This window comes from Sycon ciliatum, chromosome 5 (assembly GCF_964019385.1).
Source record: "Sycon ciliatum chromosome 5, ocSycCili1.1, whole genome shotgun sequence".
Classification (NCBI taxonomy): Eukaryota; Metazoa; Porifera; class Calcarea; order Leucosolenida; family Sycettidae; genus Sycon; species Sycon ciliatum.
The window spans coordinates 32,977,052-32,996,942 of record NC_088647.1 but is presented as its reverse complement, the minus strand read 5'-3'; the positions used below and the strand labels follow the sequence as shown (position 1 = coordinate 32,996,942).

The window sequence follows — 19,891 nt, the reverse complement described above, 5'->3', positions numbered from 1 at the left end:
ACTATTACTTTTGCTACTACAGTACAACGCCCTCTACAAAATTCACCTGTTATTTTGCACAGAACCATCACAATTATACATGTACATTAGCAGCATAATGTGAATATAATGTGGCATAATATGATAACGTTTAGCATAAAAATAGCATAATTCTGCAGTTTTTTCATCAATGCGAAAAGCAGAATTTCACGAAAATATTAGCATAATCCGTCAAGGCCAAGTCCATGTTATAGCGAGCTGGGCACACAATACGCACCATGTATGTCAAAATTACACTTATAGAGTTGAAAGGGTTACCGTTTTCAGGTTATAATAATAATACATCGCGCGTAATAAGACATAACAATGAAAATTGTATGCCTGTTCCGCTTCAGGTTATGGGTTAAGGAAAATCTTAACGGTTAACCAAACGGTTTAAACCTATAACCAAGAGTATATAACCATGTACTCTTGCTATAACCTATAAGAGACAATACTGTTTTGAACGCGATATGTTCATCCATCCCATTGCTTTTGTTTTCGCTCACTGCTGAGCTCATTACATGATGCTTGTTTGTCCAGAAACACCCCTTGACATAGGCACTCCAGCAGGGGCGTCGGACACGTATGGTCACTACGGTATTGACCGTACCACTATTTGCCCGAAGTACCCTGTGAATCAATAAAATGCACTGATTTGGGCTCTAATTTCCCAAAAATTTCGGATCAGCCATCCCTCCCACACGAGTGAATTGTACTTCAGATGGCTGACCGTACCACACTAAATTACCTTCCGACGCCCCTGTCCAGCCTTTGGGTTATCCGTAAGTATCAATAAATAAACATGTAACCTGTTGTCATGTACCATTGCTCTACAATGTGTACATGACTTATTATCACTGTCGAGAAGGAAAACACCAATTTCCACGGGCCTAAAAGTCTGAATTACTAGTATACCTATGAAATGCACTGCCAAAGCAAACACCAAAATAATATGAAATCTAAGCTCATGCCTCAGGGGAAGACGAGAAGGGGAAAACGTGGAGATTTTTGGGACAGCACGAGAATCCGAAGAATCTGGCTGCTTCCCTTAGTACCATAATGGGCTTGTAGCTGCATCACAACATTAATAATACCTTGTAGTATGTGCAGAGACCGATCAATAAACACTAACCTGAGCATGAGAGCCCCTCGTATTCATTGCGATCGTCAGGGAAATGATACGATGAACGAACGACCAGAAGATTGTTGACTATGACAAACAACTGCATAATCCAGACGACATACGGCTTGCCACAGTGAGTCGAGTAACATCTTATCCAATACTATTTGCTTATGGCGTTCAGCTTCGAGGTCCAGCACGATGGAATTTTCGGAAGGAACTACAATTGTAATTGTCGAACTATTAATTTTGGAGAAGAAAATTGCTCTCAGAAAAGCTACTAGTAACTAGTTAACTGGTTTCCGTCGTTTGAAAAGCTGTCGTAAACATACAATTACAACGTTTCGAAGCTGCTCCAAATCGATCGATTTGTTTTGAATGGTTTCGCGATAGTTTCACGATCGATCGATCGATCCCTTGTAGGCCCTGCGCGATCTGTCGATCGACAGATCGCGCAAGAAAATCGATCGATCATTTTCCAGATCGACAGATCGCGCATAACATCGTCACTTCTTGGGGCGCCGTGCCTGCACCTTTGCTTTTGGGGCGCAGTGCACCGGATGCGCAGTGACCTCTACGATGTACGCCAGAGCTAGGCATCTCTTTTGCCGTTTTGGCTTCATGTTTCCTGTTGCGCTGCCAGCTTTTCTGCTTGAGATTACATGTATACGTGTCGCTCTTTGCTTTTCAGAACTCTTGCAGATTCAGTTTTATTCCACTTTGTAAAGAACAAGATCAAGTAATGGTTGGAAGGGAATCTTGTCTACCATGGCCAGAGGGCTGCAACACTATACATGTATAAAATTATTATAGAGATGTAGAGGTGTAATGAGCATTGCACCGGATTAAACCAGATTCTCCTGGCTGTTGTTGATGGTCTTTTCCTACCGTTGTCCGGAGAATTCGCTGCTGCTGGGCTTTGTATATTGAATGCTACCTGTTTGTTCTGTACATTATCATTCCTGAAATGCATTTCGTGTTTGTCGGCACCATTTCATGTGCACTTACCTACCAGTGCATCGTCACTTCGAGTAATATTTAAAATGTGCACATACTTTATACAATGCACCTATGCGTAATTCTCAAATTTTTGGCTCGTATAGTTAAAAAAGAGAGAGTAAGAAACACCTTCAAAAACGACTGTTGGGAATTCCCTAGTAAAAGAAGAAAATAGCATGTTGCTATGTCAGTTGCTATGTAGTTGCTATGGAAACGGGGTATGTTAAGATAATTGCTTATTTTGACTTCACTGCAAGCTTCCAAAACTGACAACAATCAAAAATGACCTTCTATTAGGTCTCTCCACATGGCACATGCTAAAAGAACAAAATCGCAGAACACCAAATGTGGGAACGAAAATCATGAATTCATGGACTTGGCTCACAATCTATCTAGGCACGTGAAGGAATCACCTAACACGGAACCTGCTGATCCGTGCGTCCTGACTGGGGTGGTGCCCATCAACAAACCTGTGCTCTACGTTGGAAGCATCAAAAGCGGTTGCAACGCTCACTCCATCAGAGACTGGTGCGAAGCGAGGGACGTGGATTGCTCCGTCATGGAGTCGAAATACCTTGGCACATCGTATGCCAGAGTCACTGTGGCTGCAGAACATGAAGAGCGTGTACTAGACAGAGCATTCTGGCCCGAAGCCATCAGCCACTCAGTACGCAAGTGGCGTTTTGCGGACAGCCCCAAAGTGACGAAGCCAGCTTCCAATGCGTAACCTCTCTCCCATCTCTTCCACTTCTACCCCTGCGCTTCTCAACGCTCTTGCCGCACCTTTCTTCCCCCATTCTGTTCAGACTGTATTACTCGAGTTTTAGACAAACATTCACCGATCTGCCCCGTGGTCTCACCAGCTTTCAGTAAGCCGAAGCCATGGGTGACACCTCAGTTATAAAAACGCATACGCACAAGTGACATAACCGGCACACACACTGTACATAACAATATCACCATCAGTCACCAACACCACACAAAGGCCATGCAAGACATTTACAACGAATCGTCAACTGAGGGAGTGCTGTGGGTGGATGCCAGTAACGCATTCAACAGCATAAACCGAGAGGCAGCTCTGCATAACGTTCAGCGCCTCTGTCCAGCACTATCCACCATTCTTCTGAACTCCTATCAGTCGGAGGCACGTCTGTTTGTCGCTGGTGGTGGGGAGATTTCGTCAAAGGTACTACCCAGGGAGACCCGCTGTCCATGGCATTTTATGCATTGGCCACACTCCCCATCATTCGGCATTTGCAGCAGCAACACGACGGCGTTAAAGGGGAAGTGCATCGATTTTTCAAGTAGGGCTCAGATGAAAGACAATTTCATATCGGTTCCGATGGTATATCTCTCGCCTCCGTACGATATTGCAAACTTGCCATATCGCCGATTTTCTGATTGCGTTTCCATGGCGACTACAGGTGATGACGCACATTCTGCTTAGCTCCGTGAGAGAGAAAGTCGATCACTGCAGAATTGTGTCATTTTCAGCTGTCTTATTGTATCCACGAAGTGAAAGAAGTGCTGTGTTCAATGCTGTTAGTGCCGTGAACTGTTTATTAGTAGTCCTCCCCGTTGTGTACTGGGACGTGACACCGACAGGAGAAAGCTGGAGTGCGGAGACGTTAGCTGGCAAGCGAAAATCGTGACGAACCAAGTGCTGAAATCTTGGTTGGGACAAATCAAACGTTCAGCATTTACCTCAACCAAGGACCATGCCGTTTGCTCTTTCCACTTCCTGACGATAGATGCGCTGCCTGCTGGAGACTCTCCTATCTCTCGTAACATATTCTGAAGCCACGTGAGACGACGGGTAACGGTAATTAGCGAACGACATAATGTCGTATGTTTTGAAATGTTTGCTGAACATTTTCGCTGGTGATTTAATTTCGCTGATTTCGCCGCTGGGTATCAGCCGGCCAAAGTAAATCGCAGGCCAAAATTGTCATAGAGGCAAATGATGCGTTATTGAGCCATGGCTGCATGTGAGAGCAACAAATACCAGTCGATTTCTTTTTTGAAAAACCCAATCGGCCAAAGTTAAATGACCGCCAAAGTTTCATTTCGGGATCGGCCAAAGTTTCTCACCGGCCAGATTTGTTGATTTACAGTATACTCTTTTGTAGAACGCAATGATTTGCTATCGCCGAAGCAATAATTATGGTTTTCGCCCACACCGCAGCGCATTAGACCAACTTATGTACGTCATGTCCACTGTAACCCATGCCTTTGAAAATGGATCCATCTGTGATGCTGTCTTCTTGGATTTCTCCAAAGCTTTTGACCGCACGAGCCACTGCCTTATAGCTGCGTGCCTATCCATATGGTGCTCTAAAGCGTCATTAGCATGGTTCACAACATGTTCTTGTGGGTCGCTCCATGTCAGTACGAGTTGGCACAGCGCAATCATGTACTTTGCTGCTGACTGCTGGAGTGCCACAGGGCTCTCATCTTGGTCCCCGTCTGGTTAATCTCTCCATCAATTCGTTGCCTGCCATTCCCAGCACCAGTGATCTTACCCTGTTTGCTAACGACTCCAATATGGTTTGTGTGTCCGCTCCTACCATTCCTATAGCCACTCAAATCAGCTCCCTACAACAGGATGTTGACAGATGCTTACAATGGTCCGAAAAAGCTGAGGCTCTGTTCAACACCACCAAGTGTGTCCACGTACCATTTCGCATACCCATGAGTAAAGTACTAGGTTCTAATTATGGAGCTATCGTGATGCATGATAAGCTACTGTCTCAGCCTTCTTCACATCGACACTTGGGTATCATCAAGAGTACATATGTACTCTTGGTATCATCCTAACCCCATCATTTAATCTTACTGCACACATGCAAAGCATTACCAATCGATTCCATGGCCGCGTATTTCTCTTATGTCATATGTCAAATTTTCTCTCTCACGGTACAACGAATTAACTGTATAAATGCTATGCCCGTCCACTTCTTGAATATGCTGTCCCCATATGGATGTTTTCCCTTAGTGTAACACTGTCAGCAACGCTTGACAAATTGCAGGCTGTAGCTGCAAGAGCTTACCTAAAGAGTAAACGGAAGCGTCGGCCTGACTTGTCCACGCCCAAGGACACACTTAATGAACTTTCCTCCTGGGAATCACTTGCATGGCAGCGGCAAATGTTAGGCCTCGCTTACTTCCACCATGTTTTTTTCCCCGATACCCATCATTGTTGCAACATTTCTCTTTTTCCGTATCCCGTAGTAGTCGCCATCCACCTTTTATGATTCTCCCTAAGTCTGGTACATACTTGTTGTTGTTGATTTTTATTTTACGTCGCAAGGCCAAACTAGCAATGCTGCCCAATTCTATGGAAGCGAATTTCAAAGGGGAGAAAGCTACGGAGAGAGAGAGAGAGAGAGAGAGAGAGAGAGAGAGAGAGAGAGAGAGAGAGAGGGAGAGAGAGAGAGGGAGAGGGAGAGGGAGAGAGGGAGAGAGAGATGAGAGAGAGGGTGAGTGAATGAGAGAGAGAGTATGTGTGTGTGAGAGAGAGAGAGTGTGTGTGTGTATGAGAGAGAGAGAAAGAGAGAGAGGGAGAGAGAGAGGGAGAGAGAGACAGGGGAGAGAGATAGCGAGACACAGAGAGAGAAGCAGTGAGGTTAGGGACATCGGAGGGTGGCGCATCAACGTGTGGTTGGGGGTAGCAGCGAAGAACAAAATAATTACTATTGTAATTTAGTCTGATAATCGATTTCGCAACGGAGGGAACACAAAGAGTGCATAAGTGCACAAGCACGCAGAGAAGAGTAAATACTTCACTAAATCCCCTCTATTTTGTCTCAGTGTTGCCTGGAATAAACTGCCAGAAGAAATCCGCTGTCTGACATCCGCTAGCCGATTTACTGTTGCTGTGCGTAGACACTATCTGCACCACAAGTATTCTGTGCAAGGCATACCAAACTTTTGCAAGTAGCTTCTGCTGTTTCTCTGTGTATAATTTTTATTTTTTCACCTCGTCATGTCACCTTCACTTCCTTTCCCCGGGAGACTTCCTTTGATAGCCATCAATTTGCCTCTGGAGAATAAAATATGAAATAAATAAATACAAACTACTAATATGAACTCGGATGGTGAGCCAATATAGTTATGATGAAGAAAGGAATACATAACTCGTAACATTTTGTTCTTTTCCTTTCTTCATCAAAACTACTAATATTAAGCTATTCTTCACCATCATCAGCAACAAGGACTCCGAAATTCATAAACCAGTTTTTGGGCCTTCTTTTCAAATGAAATACAAGCAACCAGAACCAATGAAACATTGGGATACGTAGCATCACAAGGGCGGTTACCATTACAACTAGGTGATACATTTAGCGAATTTAGCTTGAGAGATGTATTTTTTCTTTCCAAGAAAGTAAAATGGTTATGAAACATTGAGAGAGGGTGAATAGCAGGAACTGCTATATTCCTGACGAAGAAGGGGTAATGAAAAAATGCGAACTTGAAGTGGAAGATCTTAGACGATAGCCTAAGAGAGCACAAGTAGATTGTTTCAGGAGTCATGGCAGCTTGACATACGGGTTGCAGTCGATCATTTTATCAGCTAGGTGAAGATGGTCACATCCAGTGCGTGCAGACAGCCAGGACGGATATGAAGAGTGCGAACAATGACACTGCATAGAGCACACGACGGTGGAGAAGAACAGCGATTTCAACTACCAGGTAATTGTGTCACGTGACCGAGACTACACTGTAGAAGTACATGTAACGAATTTCGCATGACTTCAACTTGCCGACAGATTATCCACCGACGGAACTGCCCACCAGATGTGTGATGGATAACTGCATGCTGCATCATTAGTGTCATTTTAATAGCATGATGGCGTTGAAAATGCGCATAAAGTGCCCATAGGAAAACAGAGACTCACCTTTCAACTGTCCTGGAGCTGAAGACGTGGTGTTGGGACCACTAGTAGTTGCCTGATAAAGGTTACAATAAACAAGAACAAGCGCAAAGTCGGTTATCTAATGTGAATTAAGATGGGTCGATCAACCGAAACAATTTGAATAAAATGTAAAGTTGACATCATTCCCTGACTCTTCGAGTCTTTTGCTTCACCTAGCCTGGCCCCTGACCGTGACAGCTGTCAAATATGCACACATGTTTTAGTATCTTGGTCTGATGTGCTAGTGCAGTTACATGTACTTCAAAGTATAAAAACCTGGATCACACAGAATTCCGCCCAGGGCAACATATAAGTGGATCGTTGGCAAAAGTATTACATGCTGATCATGATTGTATGTCTAGAGCAGTTTCTCGTCCTGTGGTCATTCATTGCTATGACATTTTTTTCAGGCCTCTTTTAGGTCCTATGTGAAAATTGCAAAGTGGCGATCAGAAAAATTAAAAACACATAAATTGACGTTGGTTCTCGTGCCCCAGGAACACATGATGACCCAGGGAACACATGATGACCCAGGGAACACATGATGACCCAGGGAACACATGATGTTCCAGGGAACACATGATGACCCAGGGAACACATGATGACCCAGGGAACACATGATGACCCAGGGAACACATGATGACCCAGGGAACACATGATGACCCAGGGAACACATGATGACCCAGGGATAGGCCCCAGCGGCAAATGCTAGCACCCAAAGTAGCATAAAAGGGCCTTTTTGTGACTCCACACGATGCTAGCATAAACAGCAGTTTTTACCGGCATCCGATACATTTTTGCCAATTTTGGCATTCTGGATGTGGAATTCGGTCTAGATTACACTATGAAACTAGTATTACGGTACTACCACATTGATAATTGCATGCACTACATTCAATTTGTTTGCATTACCTACATGTAGTTGTGACCAAGACCCACATTGCCATTGGTACTTCTTGGTATTTGCTCTTTTGTATTGCAAATATTTCCATAGCAACATGACGCCAACATCGCACCTTTAAAAACTCTTTTTACATACCTGCTTTGTGAGAATTCATAAATAGCACGGAACACCGTTTTCAACCCAAATGTTTCACCCAAATGTTTCACCATTACCATTAATAGGTAGCATAATTCGTGTTGTCTAGCATCCAAACTAGCATCTTTCTGAGTTGTCAGCTAGCATCCCAAAAAACATCTTGGCAACATTTAGCTAGCATCTGCCGCTGGGGCCTACCCAGGGAATACATGATGACCCAGGGAACACATGATGACCCAGGGAACACATGATGACCCAGGGAACACATGATGGCCCAGGGAACACACGATGACCCAGGGAACACATGATGACCCAGGGAACACATGATGACCGAGGGGACACATGATGACCCAGGGAACACATGATGACCCAGGGAACACATGATGACCCAGGGAACACATGATGACCCAGGGAAAACATGATGACCCAGGGAACACTTCAACCTGAAGACCACAGTCATAGTGGTAAATTCAGTACCTCCCTTTTGGGGTGACAGGAAAGATCCAACTACGTTTTACGCCTACCGACAACACGCTTTGGCTTCACCCTCATTACTATTTTGTAACTTTGAAAACTTTTACTTACACCCAACTACATTGTGAAGAAGAGGTTGTTGCGACTTCGGCTTCCTCAGCCTACTCAAGCTCAACTGATGAGGGATGAATTCCCCGAAACACTGTGTATTGTGCAGGGAGTGGTGCTTTCTTCAAGGTTTGCAGAGTGGACGGTTCGATGAACCTGTGCTCTGGATGGCAGTCGTGAGTCAGTCTATTGAGAATTCAAGTCGGCGGGAATAGCGCAGGCGCCCACGTAGGGAGCCACACGCAATTACCCAACTATATGTAAAGAGAAATTGACCTATAAGTTACTAGTTATGAATAACAGTCCTCCAAGGTAACGAGATAATATGGCCCGATATCTGAGACTTTCGACCTTCGGGGCTACGCGACTTTTTTGAGAAAAAGCCAAAACAAATTTGATCGCAAAAAAATCGATTCTGTCACAGCAAACTGCGGAGGCGACAATGGCGGAAGGAAATCGAAGGCGATCCTTGTGTCAGGTTGTTATTGGATTCACAGAAGAAGCCAACCGCGATCTCATCGACGATGATGCATCGTTCTTTGGCGATATCCCCTCCAGCGACGCCAGCGCTTCTGATAGCGCGGATGAAACGATCGCACTTGACACAACGCACTTACCTGTCGGCAGCGACGATGAAGAGGACCTTGATGAGTATGATCAGGGGCAACCGGAGCCGGCCACAGCGCTAGCTGCTGCCGCTGTAGGCAGGGACAAGCAACCAGCTATCAAGCTGTCATCCACCGAGGACATCGAAGCACGCCGGGTCGCTGGCTGCCCTTGCGCAGGGAGTCAAAACTGTTTCCTGAGTGTCCCACCAGAAATTCTAAAATCATCGCGAAATTCTACGGAGGTTCTTGGCGACGATGACCGTCGCGTATTCTTGAGTGGCAAGCTGGATGCTCTGGCTAATCGTGGCGATTCAGGACATCACGGAGCACATCATGCTGCGCGATCTCGAGTGACATACCGGTACGAAGTCGGTGGTGTGAAAACGTGTCAGGCGGTATTTTTGTATGCAAATTCCGCCAGTCGATACGACGTGCATCAAGTGCAGGCACATCTCGACGCAGGCGTTCTGACTCCACCACAGCATGGAAATGTAGGTCGTTCTCCCTGGCATGCTGTGTCTGCGGAGGGTGTAACGCAGGTACGCGATTTCATTCGTAACTACGCTGTGGTGAATGGTCTCCCACAGCCTGCTGCACCCAGGGGGCACAACACTCCAGCACCAGTTTACTTGCCATGCATCACTACAAAGAAGCTGGTGCACCAGAAGTACGTAGATACCGGAGGCACTGTCTCTTACCAGACATTTGTCAAACTATGGTTGAAAGAAACTCCAGATGTATTGATTATGACTCCGAAGGAAGATGTGTGTGGAGAATGTTCAGACATGCAGTCGAAGATCACCCGAGCGAGAACGGAAATTTCCAGACAAAAAACAGTGGAAGAGTTGAAGGCGCACATGGAGAAGGCGAATGTTGCGCGAGATCATTACAGGGCCTGCATTGCGAAGGCAAAGGATGCCATAGCTGAACAGCAAAGCAGTGAGTTGCAAGCGCCAGCATACGAGCACTTCACGTTCGACTTTGCCCAGCAGGCGCACATTCCACACCATGCCCGTGAAGTAGGTGCGTTGTATTTCAAAGTTCCGCGCCGGATCCAGATTTTTGGTGTTGCAGCGGAGGCTGTGCCAGCACAGCACAACTATTTGTTTGACGAAAATGAGACCATCGGAGTTGATGGCAGCAAATGCCATGGGCCAAACTCAGTGGTCTCACTCCTCCATTTCCATCTTCAGCAGCATGCCAAGGGCGCACACGACATCGGTCTGCACGCCGACAATTGCTGCGGACAAAACAAAAACAAAACAGTCGTTGGGTACCTCTGCTGGCGAGTCATTGTGGGGCTCAACGAATCCATCGACCTGTGCTTCATGCGCGTTGGGCACACTCGATGCTTTGTCGATGGCGGCTTTGGGTTGCTGAAGCAGACTTACAGGAAGTCCGACGTCGATACACTTCAGCAGCTAGCTGATGCAACAGATAAATCAGCAGCCTTCAACAAGGCCGTTTTGTTTTCATGGGATTGGAGACAGTGGGATGCATACCTTTCCACTGTTTTCAAGCCCGTGAAAAACATCACGAAATACCAGAATTTCCACTTCTCAGCTGACAAGCCTGGGATGGTGGAGATGTCTGGATCATCGACGGAGGCTGACAAGACCTTGTCGATTATCAAGCCGGATGCTGACATCAGCACATTGAAGACGGAAGTCGTTCCACCTGCCCTGCAACCAGCCGGGATGTCACACGCTCGTGCCGACTACCTTTTCAAGCAGGTTCGTCAGCACTGTCACGAGGAGAACAGAGACATCACCTGCCCTGCTCCTACTGCCGTTGCTGCTGTCGCAGCTACCCTACCAACAGAGTGAAAGCTGGAAAAGAAGTGCTTAGACACTCTATTGTAGTCCTGAACTGTTTTCTGTTATGGTTACAACTTGGATACAAACAGTAGTACCAACCATGCTGAGTTTTCAAAATCAATTCTAAGATGTGCAAATCCAAAATTTGACTCCTACTCATAAAATGCATTGCTACATGGTGAATATTGCTCTGAAATCCGTGAAACGTTGTCAAAATACTCTACACAGGTCAGAAATCATTTTACAATGGAAAAGTCATTTTCACCAAAATAGCCCGGAAGGTCGATTTTCTCAGATATTGGGCCATATACTACTACATAATAGCCTTTTTTTTGCCCATGCCAGAGGCTTAACCCAGCTGAAAGAAAATACATTACTCAAGGGCTGCACTGTTGCAAGACTTCCACATTCTACTAGATAATTTGTGTAACTTAAACAAAAATTCGACGGGTTCGCGTACCAGGCAGGCCAAAAACAAGGAGTCGTACAACTCCCTGGTCAAGAACCACCTTTCCGCTTCTTTGGACGCCACCACCCCACGATCAGGCGTCAGATAAATTGTGGTATCTGTAAATCATTACAACCCATGACTTCCGAGGGCTCTGACCGTTTATTAATGCTGGTAAACCTTTAAAATTTGTTGCTACTCTTCATGTTCTTTATACCTTCTCTTGGCATTCCCATTGAATTTAGGAGAAAGATGAAGCTTGGAAACACGCAAATACCGGTCGGTACTCGCAGTGGCACGCAGAAGCATCACAGTACAGTCAGTAACGTACCTGAAAGTTTCGGAATATCCTTCGAACGTCGAGTGACTGCAGCGGGCGAGCGTTTCCAAAGACGGGTATAGCAGGTGTCTGCGTGGGACTAGTACACAAGAGGCCTGAAAGAGCGTCGAGCTAGAATGCACATGGGAGAAAGAAACGAATTTGCTTCGTGTTTGGATTTGCAACTTTGCAAGGCATTATTAAAATCTCTGTAGATGAGACTGAACAGATAGTCCAATTTTTAAGGATTGTGACGGCTCAAGTGGAACAATTTCAAGACAGCTGGCTATGGATCTACCAATCTGTGGTCAAGCCTTCAAACCTTTCTTCACATAATATAACGTCAGTCCCGGACAAAGATTTCTCACCCGAAGCAATGTTCTGACGACGGGCACCTGGCCCGAAGCATCGTAATAGTGCAGTGCCAACAAACGCAAAAACATCTTCAAGTAAGTGAACCCATTGAGTGACAGAGTGAGTAGGTACTTAGTACCGCGGTCGACATTGAGCAAATATTCCCTTTTCTGTACGCACATGTTACTGAAATAATGAAATACAAGCACATGCAATGTACATCCCTTAGCTTCTACAACCCATCACAATAAACATCACTCCGCTAGCCATGCATGTACATTCGGAGACGTACCGAGGCTGGTAGGACATACTGAACTTGGCTCAAAACCAGCCAAACCACCTGCTCATTACAACCTGGCGTAGTCAGTGATCCCTCGTATGTGTAGAATGACGTGAGGTCCGAAGGCCTCAGTAGTGTGGCGAAGTCCAAGGACTGTACAACACTAAACCCTAAAGCAGCGGCAATGTCGGTATGCACGCACGCACGCATAAGCAAATATATCCACCCTATCCAGCTTAGAGCACGACAGATTTCGTATTCATTTCAGGAAGGGTACTGAATGAACAGGATATGCGGCAGTACTTCGACGGTTTTATACCATGATGGTGTGCAGTGTGGGGTTGATGAGGCATTTTTGTGCAGTTTCGCCACGCCCTGGCTGGGGATCTCTTGAACAGTTGAAGACTATTGTACTGGCATTATTCACTTTATGAAAAGAATATTAGATGGTGAAACACTAGGACCTAAACCAGCGGGAATATTCCCATATCGAGTATTCATCAGTTGTGGGTGTTGAAAACGGAATACAAGTCTAATGAAAAAATTGAATTTGTCACCCCCAGGACTCGAAAATCACCTATCATTCCTTCACCTATCGATTAGTCCGAGGCTTTGGTCTGTCCTTAGATTCAAATTATAAATAGAGGGAGGGACGGTTGCTCATTACTCAAACTCCATCTAGTTTATAACTTGTACGACTCCATGAATAGTTGGAAGGACTCATGAACAATGCTTCAAACGAGAATATGCATGACATTAGATAGAAACACATTACATTAGCACTGTGGTATTCCTTATTTTGGTACTTCTCGTAGTAGTTGAGCACTCCAATCTTAGGGAAGTCCTATTCTGCTTCCGGTACACAGAGCTTACTAGATCTGTCTGGTAAGGAAGGTTCGGGCCTGGTTTGCAGCTGGCTTCGAAATTTTTTTTTTATTGCTCTCAGCCTTGGCCTCACTTTCCCTGTGCTGCGCTGCTGAGTTCAAGAAGGACAAAACAACTCTTTCCGCAGATTCTGTTAGCACTGTGACATACATGCACCATGTACATGTCCTCCAGGGTGGTCAAGGCATCTCAGCATACATTCCATGTTATGATGCAGCTTCTAGGGAGAAAACACGGGCTGGGAGTGGAATGTGCAGCGATGTGTGTTTTATATATCTGCGTGGTCTGTTCCTTATGCCCTATGGACAGGACAGATTCTGGAACACGTCGTCAATTATTGACTTATGGTTTGTATCACGGTTAGCAGATCACTACCATGGTCAGTTGTTACTTCGACCCCGGATGACATCGCCACTGGATCACGTATGACATCGCCACTGGATCACGGATGACGTAGACCTGACAGATGAGTCGAAACTCCCAAAGGTTCTGGTAAACTGGTTCTGTCCCCTATTGCAAACGACAATATGGGTCCACCACCACTGCCAGGAATGCTGATGCACTTGTCGCAGCTAGATAGATCATACGGGTAAACGATAAAGAAATCTGAACGAATTAAAGGTGCATGTGCATGGCAGAACTCACCTGGATAAGTCAAGTTCGAGAAATGGTTCAACATCGTAGTTAGTCCGGGATGCGCGAGTGATGCGTCCGAACCGACCTGTAGTCGGCAATCAAAAGGCACAGAAGTAAACATACTATGAAAAGCCTCTTTGACGAGCAGAAAGTATAAAAAGAAATTGTGAGGAACTCCGGTCTGTTTACCATCGATGTTAAAAATTTAAAATGTAAAATCTAAAGTGTAAAACCTGACGCGGAAGTAAAAAAAGATTGTACCGGTAACCATTATAATACGAATATATTTAGGGATACACGTCCCCCTACGTGAGATGGTACAGAGTGAGGACTATGTACCAACACCCTGCTCGGATTCTCACAAAGCTTGAATTTCGATGCTTTAAAAGAGCCTTGAATTCTCCTTGCTTAGGTGGCAAAGATACAAATGCTGATGGATAGTTTCATTCTCTCCAGCTAAATAGCATTTATCACGCACCAGTATGGAATATCATGATTCACACGATAATTGTCGTGAGCTATTCGTCTGTTAACCAACAGACATTTCTTCAAGACTCTTTTCGGAGAGGATAGTACGCATTAGACAATTTACAAATACTTCGGAACTCCAAGTGACGAAGGAAAGGTTTGCGATGAACCATGAACAGTTTTTGTGATTACTTACTCCGGTATACAAAACTATTTTCATTATGTGTGTTGTATTTCAATCCTCCGCCATGGCAAATTGTGTTTTGTTCGCCAGTAAAAGAGGCTTTGGACAACTCCACCAAAAAATATGAACAGGAGGCATACCGGCAATCATGATAATTATGATAATAAATACAAATCCGTTGATCCCCGAGCTGCAGAGAGTGCTCAATGTCAGAGACAGAGCTTAGTACATAGCAGACTCAGCTGAGGACGTTCAGTTGGTTGTAACTCTGACGTTTATGCCGCTAGGCAATCACTCAGAGTTACAACCAACCTGAACGTCCTCCGCTGAGTCTGCTATGTAATTATGATAATATATAGTTATGCACTTACGTCGAACAACATGCCAATGACGGCCAGAGCGTCACGGTCTCCGCTGGCCAATGCATCCGCGATATTGGGGTAGGTTGCTTTGAAGAACACAACATGGAGCTATAGGGAATAATTCACAAGATAGGATTTCGTGAGATACGTAGCGAGGTAAGCGAATGGCCCCAAAATCATTTTGTGTAGGCACAAAGCAGTTTAAACTGAACTTTCGCCATCAAAAGCACACTTTACCCCAAGAGATAAATACCAACTTGATTTGACTAGGGTTTCTGATCATCCAGCATGATCTTGAACTGATGTAGGCATCATCTTACCTCACCCGCCGTTCTTGAACCATCTACTGCATGCTCGGACGCCGCAAACGTTGAGTTTCCGAAATGGATGTGGAAATTCTGGATCCTGTAGCGTTCTGAACCTAGCGGGCCTCCAGTTAAGTACACTACCGTTGTTCCCTCCGGGTCTGCCTCTGCCGCTGCTCCATTGTTCTCAAAATGAAAGTAAGCAGAGGAAGAGCTGTCAGTAACATTCAGCGGAGGGTAACTCTGGTAGTCTGTGCTCGCTGTTGGGATGTTGATGGGAGACTGCTCCGTTCCCGTTCCGCACGTCTCGAAGCCAGAAAGTGTGCCCCAACTTGCAGGACCTACATATACAACGAACGAGATGACAGAGTACAATGTACAATACAATGCTATCACCATGGCACCTTCGCGTTCAAGTAAGCCGTACAGAGGTAACAACCAAATAGACGAATTTCGCTGTTGCCAATCTCACTCATTCATCAGCCTCGGTTTTCATCGCAGACACCCTACTCGTAGGTTGCGTTATCCAGGCGCTATACTACTGAGTTGGTATGTAACATAGCTGCTGTATGCGACTGTTCACCAATAATTACCTTCTGATGGTGTTTTCTGTGACTATACAACCCTTTAATCTAAGCTGGTGCAAACTCAACTTAGCACCGTCAAGATATCGCCGAAAAAGGATGAATAACATGGACTACTGTGCAGCATCATGACAAACCCTACCAATGTTTGATGACGAGATGTAGCTCCAAGTTTGTTGGCTCGGATCAAAAGCAAATGTGGTAGTAATGGCTGCAGGCAGAAATCATCGGAATGAAAACAAGACAGTGAGGCAGTGCCTGTAGTGAAATGGTTAGTGAGATTGTTGATATTATTATCACAAGAAGAAGCTCACTACATGCGTATCCATCAGGCAAACGATAAAATACCTAAGTATAGTATTGGAATGTAAGATACATAGGAAAGCTCATTATAGTTTCTGCAGACATGCATGAGGGGACAAGGCGCAGACGAGCTGCTTAATTCACACTACCCTTTTATGTATCCCTTCTTCTCCAACAAAATGTAATATTATGACGACTTCCAAAACGACTGATACAACTACATCATCAAATTGTTACTCTATTGTAGATTTCCAAAAAGCTGATCAACGTTTTGGTTCTATGCCGGAAGACAGATCAAGGCAGAACACATCAACTCTCTCAAGGTCAAACCCATCGTTACGTGTCACTATCTCCAATGCGTAAATCCAGTTACAATCTCACATAGTGTTCCTACCGAGTGACAGAAGTACGAGAAGCTCCATGTTTCCCTATGCTAAAGTCCTTGCTCCAATACAACCGATTGTCCAGTTCTTGTAGGTGAAACTGAACTAAGCACGCAAGAAAAGAACGTGTTGGAACTGAAGACACAACCGGCACTGTACAAGGATGATATACTCGTAGCACAGCGAGGCAATCCGGAACACTGCCAGGAACATGTCATTGCCGTGCTTTCCGTGTTGATGCCCTAAAGGCCATGCGTGATGAAATTGGCATACAGGTTGATCCGATCTCTAGGGCCACATGGAATGCAACTCATTGCCTAGATGGTATCTATGACTTCATGAGAAATCCCATCACACAGTTCATGTCAAACTCCGTCTAACTGAGATTTCCGCATCCGCTAAATCCCAACCATCATATCGGATCAATGCGCAGACGCTGCTACTAAAATGGCGGAAGATGAGACAAGCAGACCCTCCACAAAGTGTGTTAAAGTCAGAAAATTCCATTCTCTGCATGCACATGTATGTTACTGTCGTGCCAGGCCACGAGTTGGAAAATTTCTTCCGCCTCCAAACAGGAGTTGAACGTAGGAACGCGGTAATGCGGACGTGCAAACTTTACTTTTTAACGGGTGTGCCACAAGTAAGTTAATGCGATTGGACGGACTGAGACATTCATGAATGTCCCATGTCAGGTAGAGCGCCCAACACTCCACGTCAGGGCACAACAGCCCGCCGATGTGCACGCTAAAGCTGGCTCTTTGGAAAGGACACTCCACAACCTGGCAAATCAAGTTCGAACGAGCCAAGATCCAATGTCTACTTCTCTGCACCAGCCACAATGCACCGGCGCTTCAACCATATAATTTATATTTAGTGAAATCCACATATATGTACATGGAACCAAGAGTACATAACCCCCAAGAATGTGCAAATCCAGCTATGGAGTCTGCAACCGCAGACCTTTCCATCGTGTGACAAACTCGTACACATTATGTGCACCCTATTATACGTGTATCATAGATACAGGGTTGTTCGCAGTCGTGCTTTGAGTTACAACTGTCCTGTGGTCACTTTGCACTGTTTGCCACCGCACCCTAATGCACCATGTGATGTGATGTGAAATTCTGCCGTCTTAGCACTGGATACGTTGTGCAGGCAGTTGCAACGTCTTGGGGTATGTAATCTTGATGTAACTGAGATCCTGAAGCTGCTGGGAGTCATTTTCGGCATAAATCTTGCATTCCACAATTATGTCCACCGGGGCTTGGTCAAAGCAAGCCAGCACTTGGGATTTCTGCGCAGAGCATCACAAGTATTAGACTATCACCACGGGTGTTTATCTGTGTGCAAGGGATTTGGACACCCTATCCCACAGAGTGCTCGCCGCTGGTGGTAATAGGTGCTGCAAAGTCTCACTTAGCCCGATTTTATCGAGTCCAGGAGCAGGCCAAAAAGCAATCTTCATTGGCCCAGGCACTCTGCTCCAGCCCCCTCCTCTTCGCAGGATTGTGGCGGTTTGGTCTACACAAAGCAAAAGTATACAAGCTACAGCACCTTACTAAATACTTGCTCTCCCAAAATCACCTCTCTCATCCCGACACCTGCTGCCCCAAGCCATACACGTACAATAAGGAACCAATACGACGAACGAAACCGCTATCTGCTTCAGTCAACTCATCTCCTGACAGTACCCCCTTACCTGACCTGCTCATTCCCAGTCTGTCTAACTGACAACAGGCACAGCCTCCCCCCCCCCCCCCACCCATGCTATTGCAGGGACCGGGTCCCAAGCACATGATAAAACAATTCAAGACCCAAGGCTGCCGCCACCAGATCCGGAATTATTATTATTATTTATTGCAACATCTCAAGACTCGGCGGAAACACCGGCCAATATTACGAGAGTGGGTGATTGCCAACCACGGCGATAAATATAAATAAGGGGAGGGAAAAAGAAAGAGTAGCAAAACGAACAGCAACAACAACTCCGTAAAGAAAGATAATGTCAAATAAAAACAGTGAAAAACACAGAGACGCAAAAAGGACATGTGGATAATGAGCTATGCATGTCGTAGTAAATAAGGGGCGGCACGGATCTTAAACAGGCGGAGTGAGGTCAGGTCCTTAACTTCTCTGGGTAGAGTGAGCCAAACAGAATAAGCAATAAAGAGAGGGGAGCGCAAAAGAGTGGATGAGTTACACTTAGGGAGTAAGAGCGAGTTTCTAGTTCTTAGAGAAGAGAACCAATTAAAACACATGAGATGAGGTGGGCACAACTCAAGCTTAATAGAATGGACAAGAGAAGCCAGGTGTGCACTGCGTCCATGTGATAACGGGGTTGTGTGAGCGATTTTATAAAGGGCGGATGATGAGAGCATGCGGGGTTGACGGAGGAGAATTTTAAGGATTTTCTTGTGATGTATTTCAAGCTTTGCAGCAGCGGAAGAGGATAACCCAACCCAAGACGTATCTGCATAATCAAATATTGGGCGAAGGTAGGCTAAAAAAAAAAGAAGCTTGCAAGAAAGTGGGAGGTAGGAGCAGTGGGGGGAGAGAATTCCTAAGGATTTACTTGATTTTTTACAGATATAATTCGATGTGAGGTACCCAAGAGAGTGCAGAGTCAATCACAATGCCAAGGTGTTTGTGAGAAGACACTATGTCAATTGGATTTGGAAAGTTGGCATGGATGAGGGTTGTGAACTCCGGCTGGGGCATGATCTTTGTTTTTGATAGATTTGGGGACAACCTCCAGGACGACATCCAGGAAAGAACTTCCTGAATGCCAGCACGGAAGTTGTTTTTCAGGCCAGTGAGGGAAGCTGATGAGGTGAGAAGGGTCGTGTCGTCAGCAAACAGAGACGTTCCAGGGAAGACTGCAGGTAAGTCGTTTACGTAAATTATAAATAGTAGGGGACCAAGAATTGATCCTTGAGGAACGCCCGACAATACTGGCTCTGCAGCCGAGGATGTGCCAAGCACAGTTACGTACTGATAACGCCCAGAGAGATAAGATTTCAGCCAGGAGAGTGGTTGTTTGCGTACCCTGAATGCATGCTCGAGCTTTGCCAAAAGTCCTCGATGCCAGACGGTATCAAAAGCCTTGGCCAAGTCAAAGAAGCAAATGCCAGCAAGCGCTCTGTTATCCCTATGCTGGCACACCTGCTGCACGATGCGGGTCAGTTGAAGAGAGGTGGAGTCGCCTTTACGAAACCCAGATTGTGCGGGACTCAGAAACGGCGAAACATGTCTGTATAAGTGGTCATAAAAGATGC

At 45.4% G+C, this 19,891-nt stretch overlaps 1 protein-coding gene across 1 annotated transcript; it reads right to left on the bottom strand.

The window, feature by feature from the left end:
- Positions 1-6,357: 6,357 nt before the first annotated feature.
- On the bottom strand, positions 6,358-16,767 carry LOC135818386 (carbonic anhydrase 1-like). Its single transcript, XM_065331747.1, has 9 exons — positions 16,625-16,767; positions 16,070-16,138; positions 15,359-15,684; positions 15,048-15,146; positions 14,034-14,109; positions 12,516-12,673; positions 11,882-12,001; positions 7,039-7,090; positions 6,358-6,783 (listed from the first exon to the last, which is right to left on the bottom strand). The coding sequence occupies exons 1-9, from the start codon at positions 16,650-16,652 to the stop codon at positions 6,728-6,730; spliced, it is 984 nt and encodes a 327-aa protein (XP_065187819.1). The 5' UTR covers positions 16,653-16,767; the 3' UTR covers positions 6,358-6,727.
- Between the last annotated feature and the right edge of the window lie 3,124 nt (positions 16,768-19,891).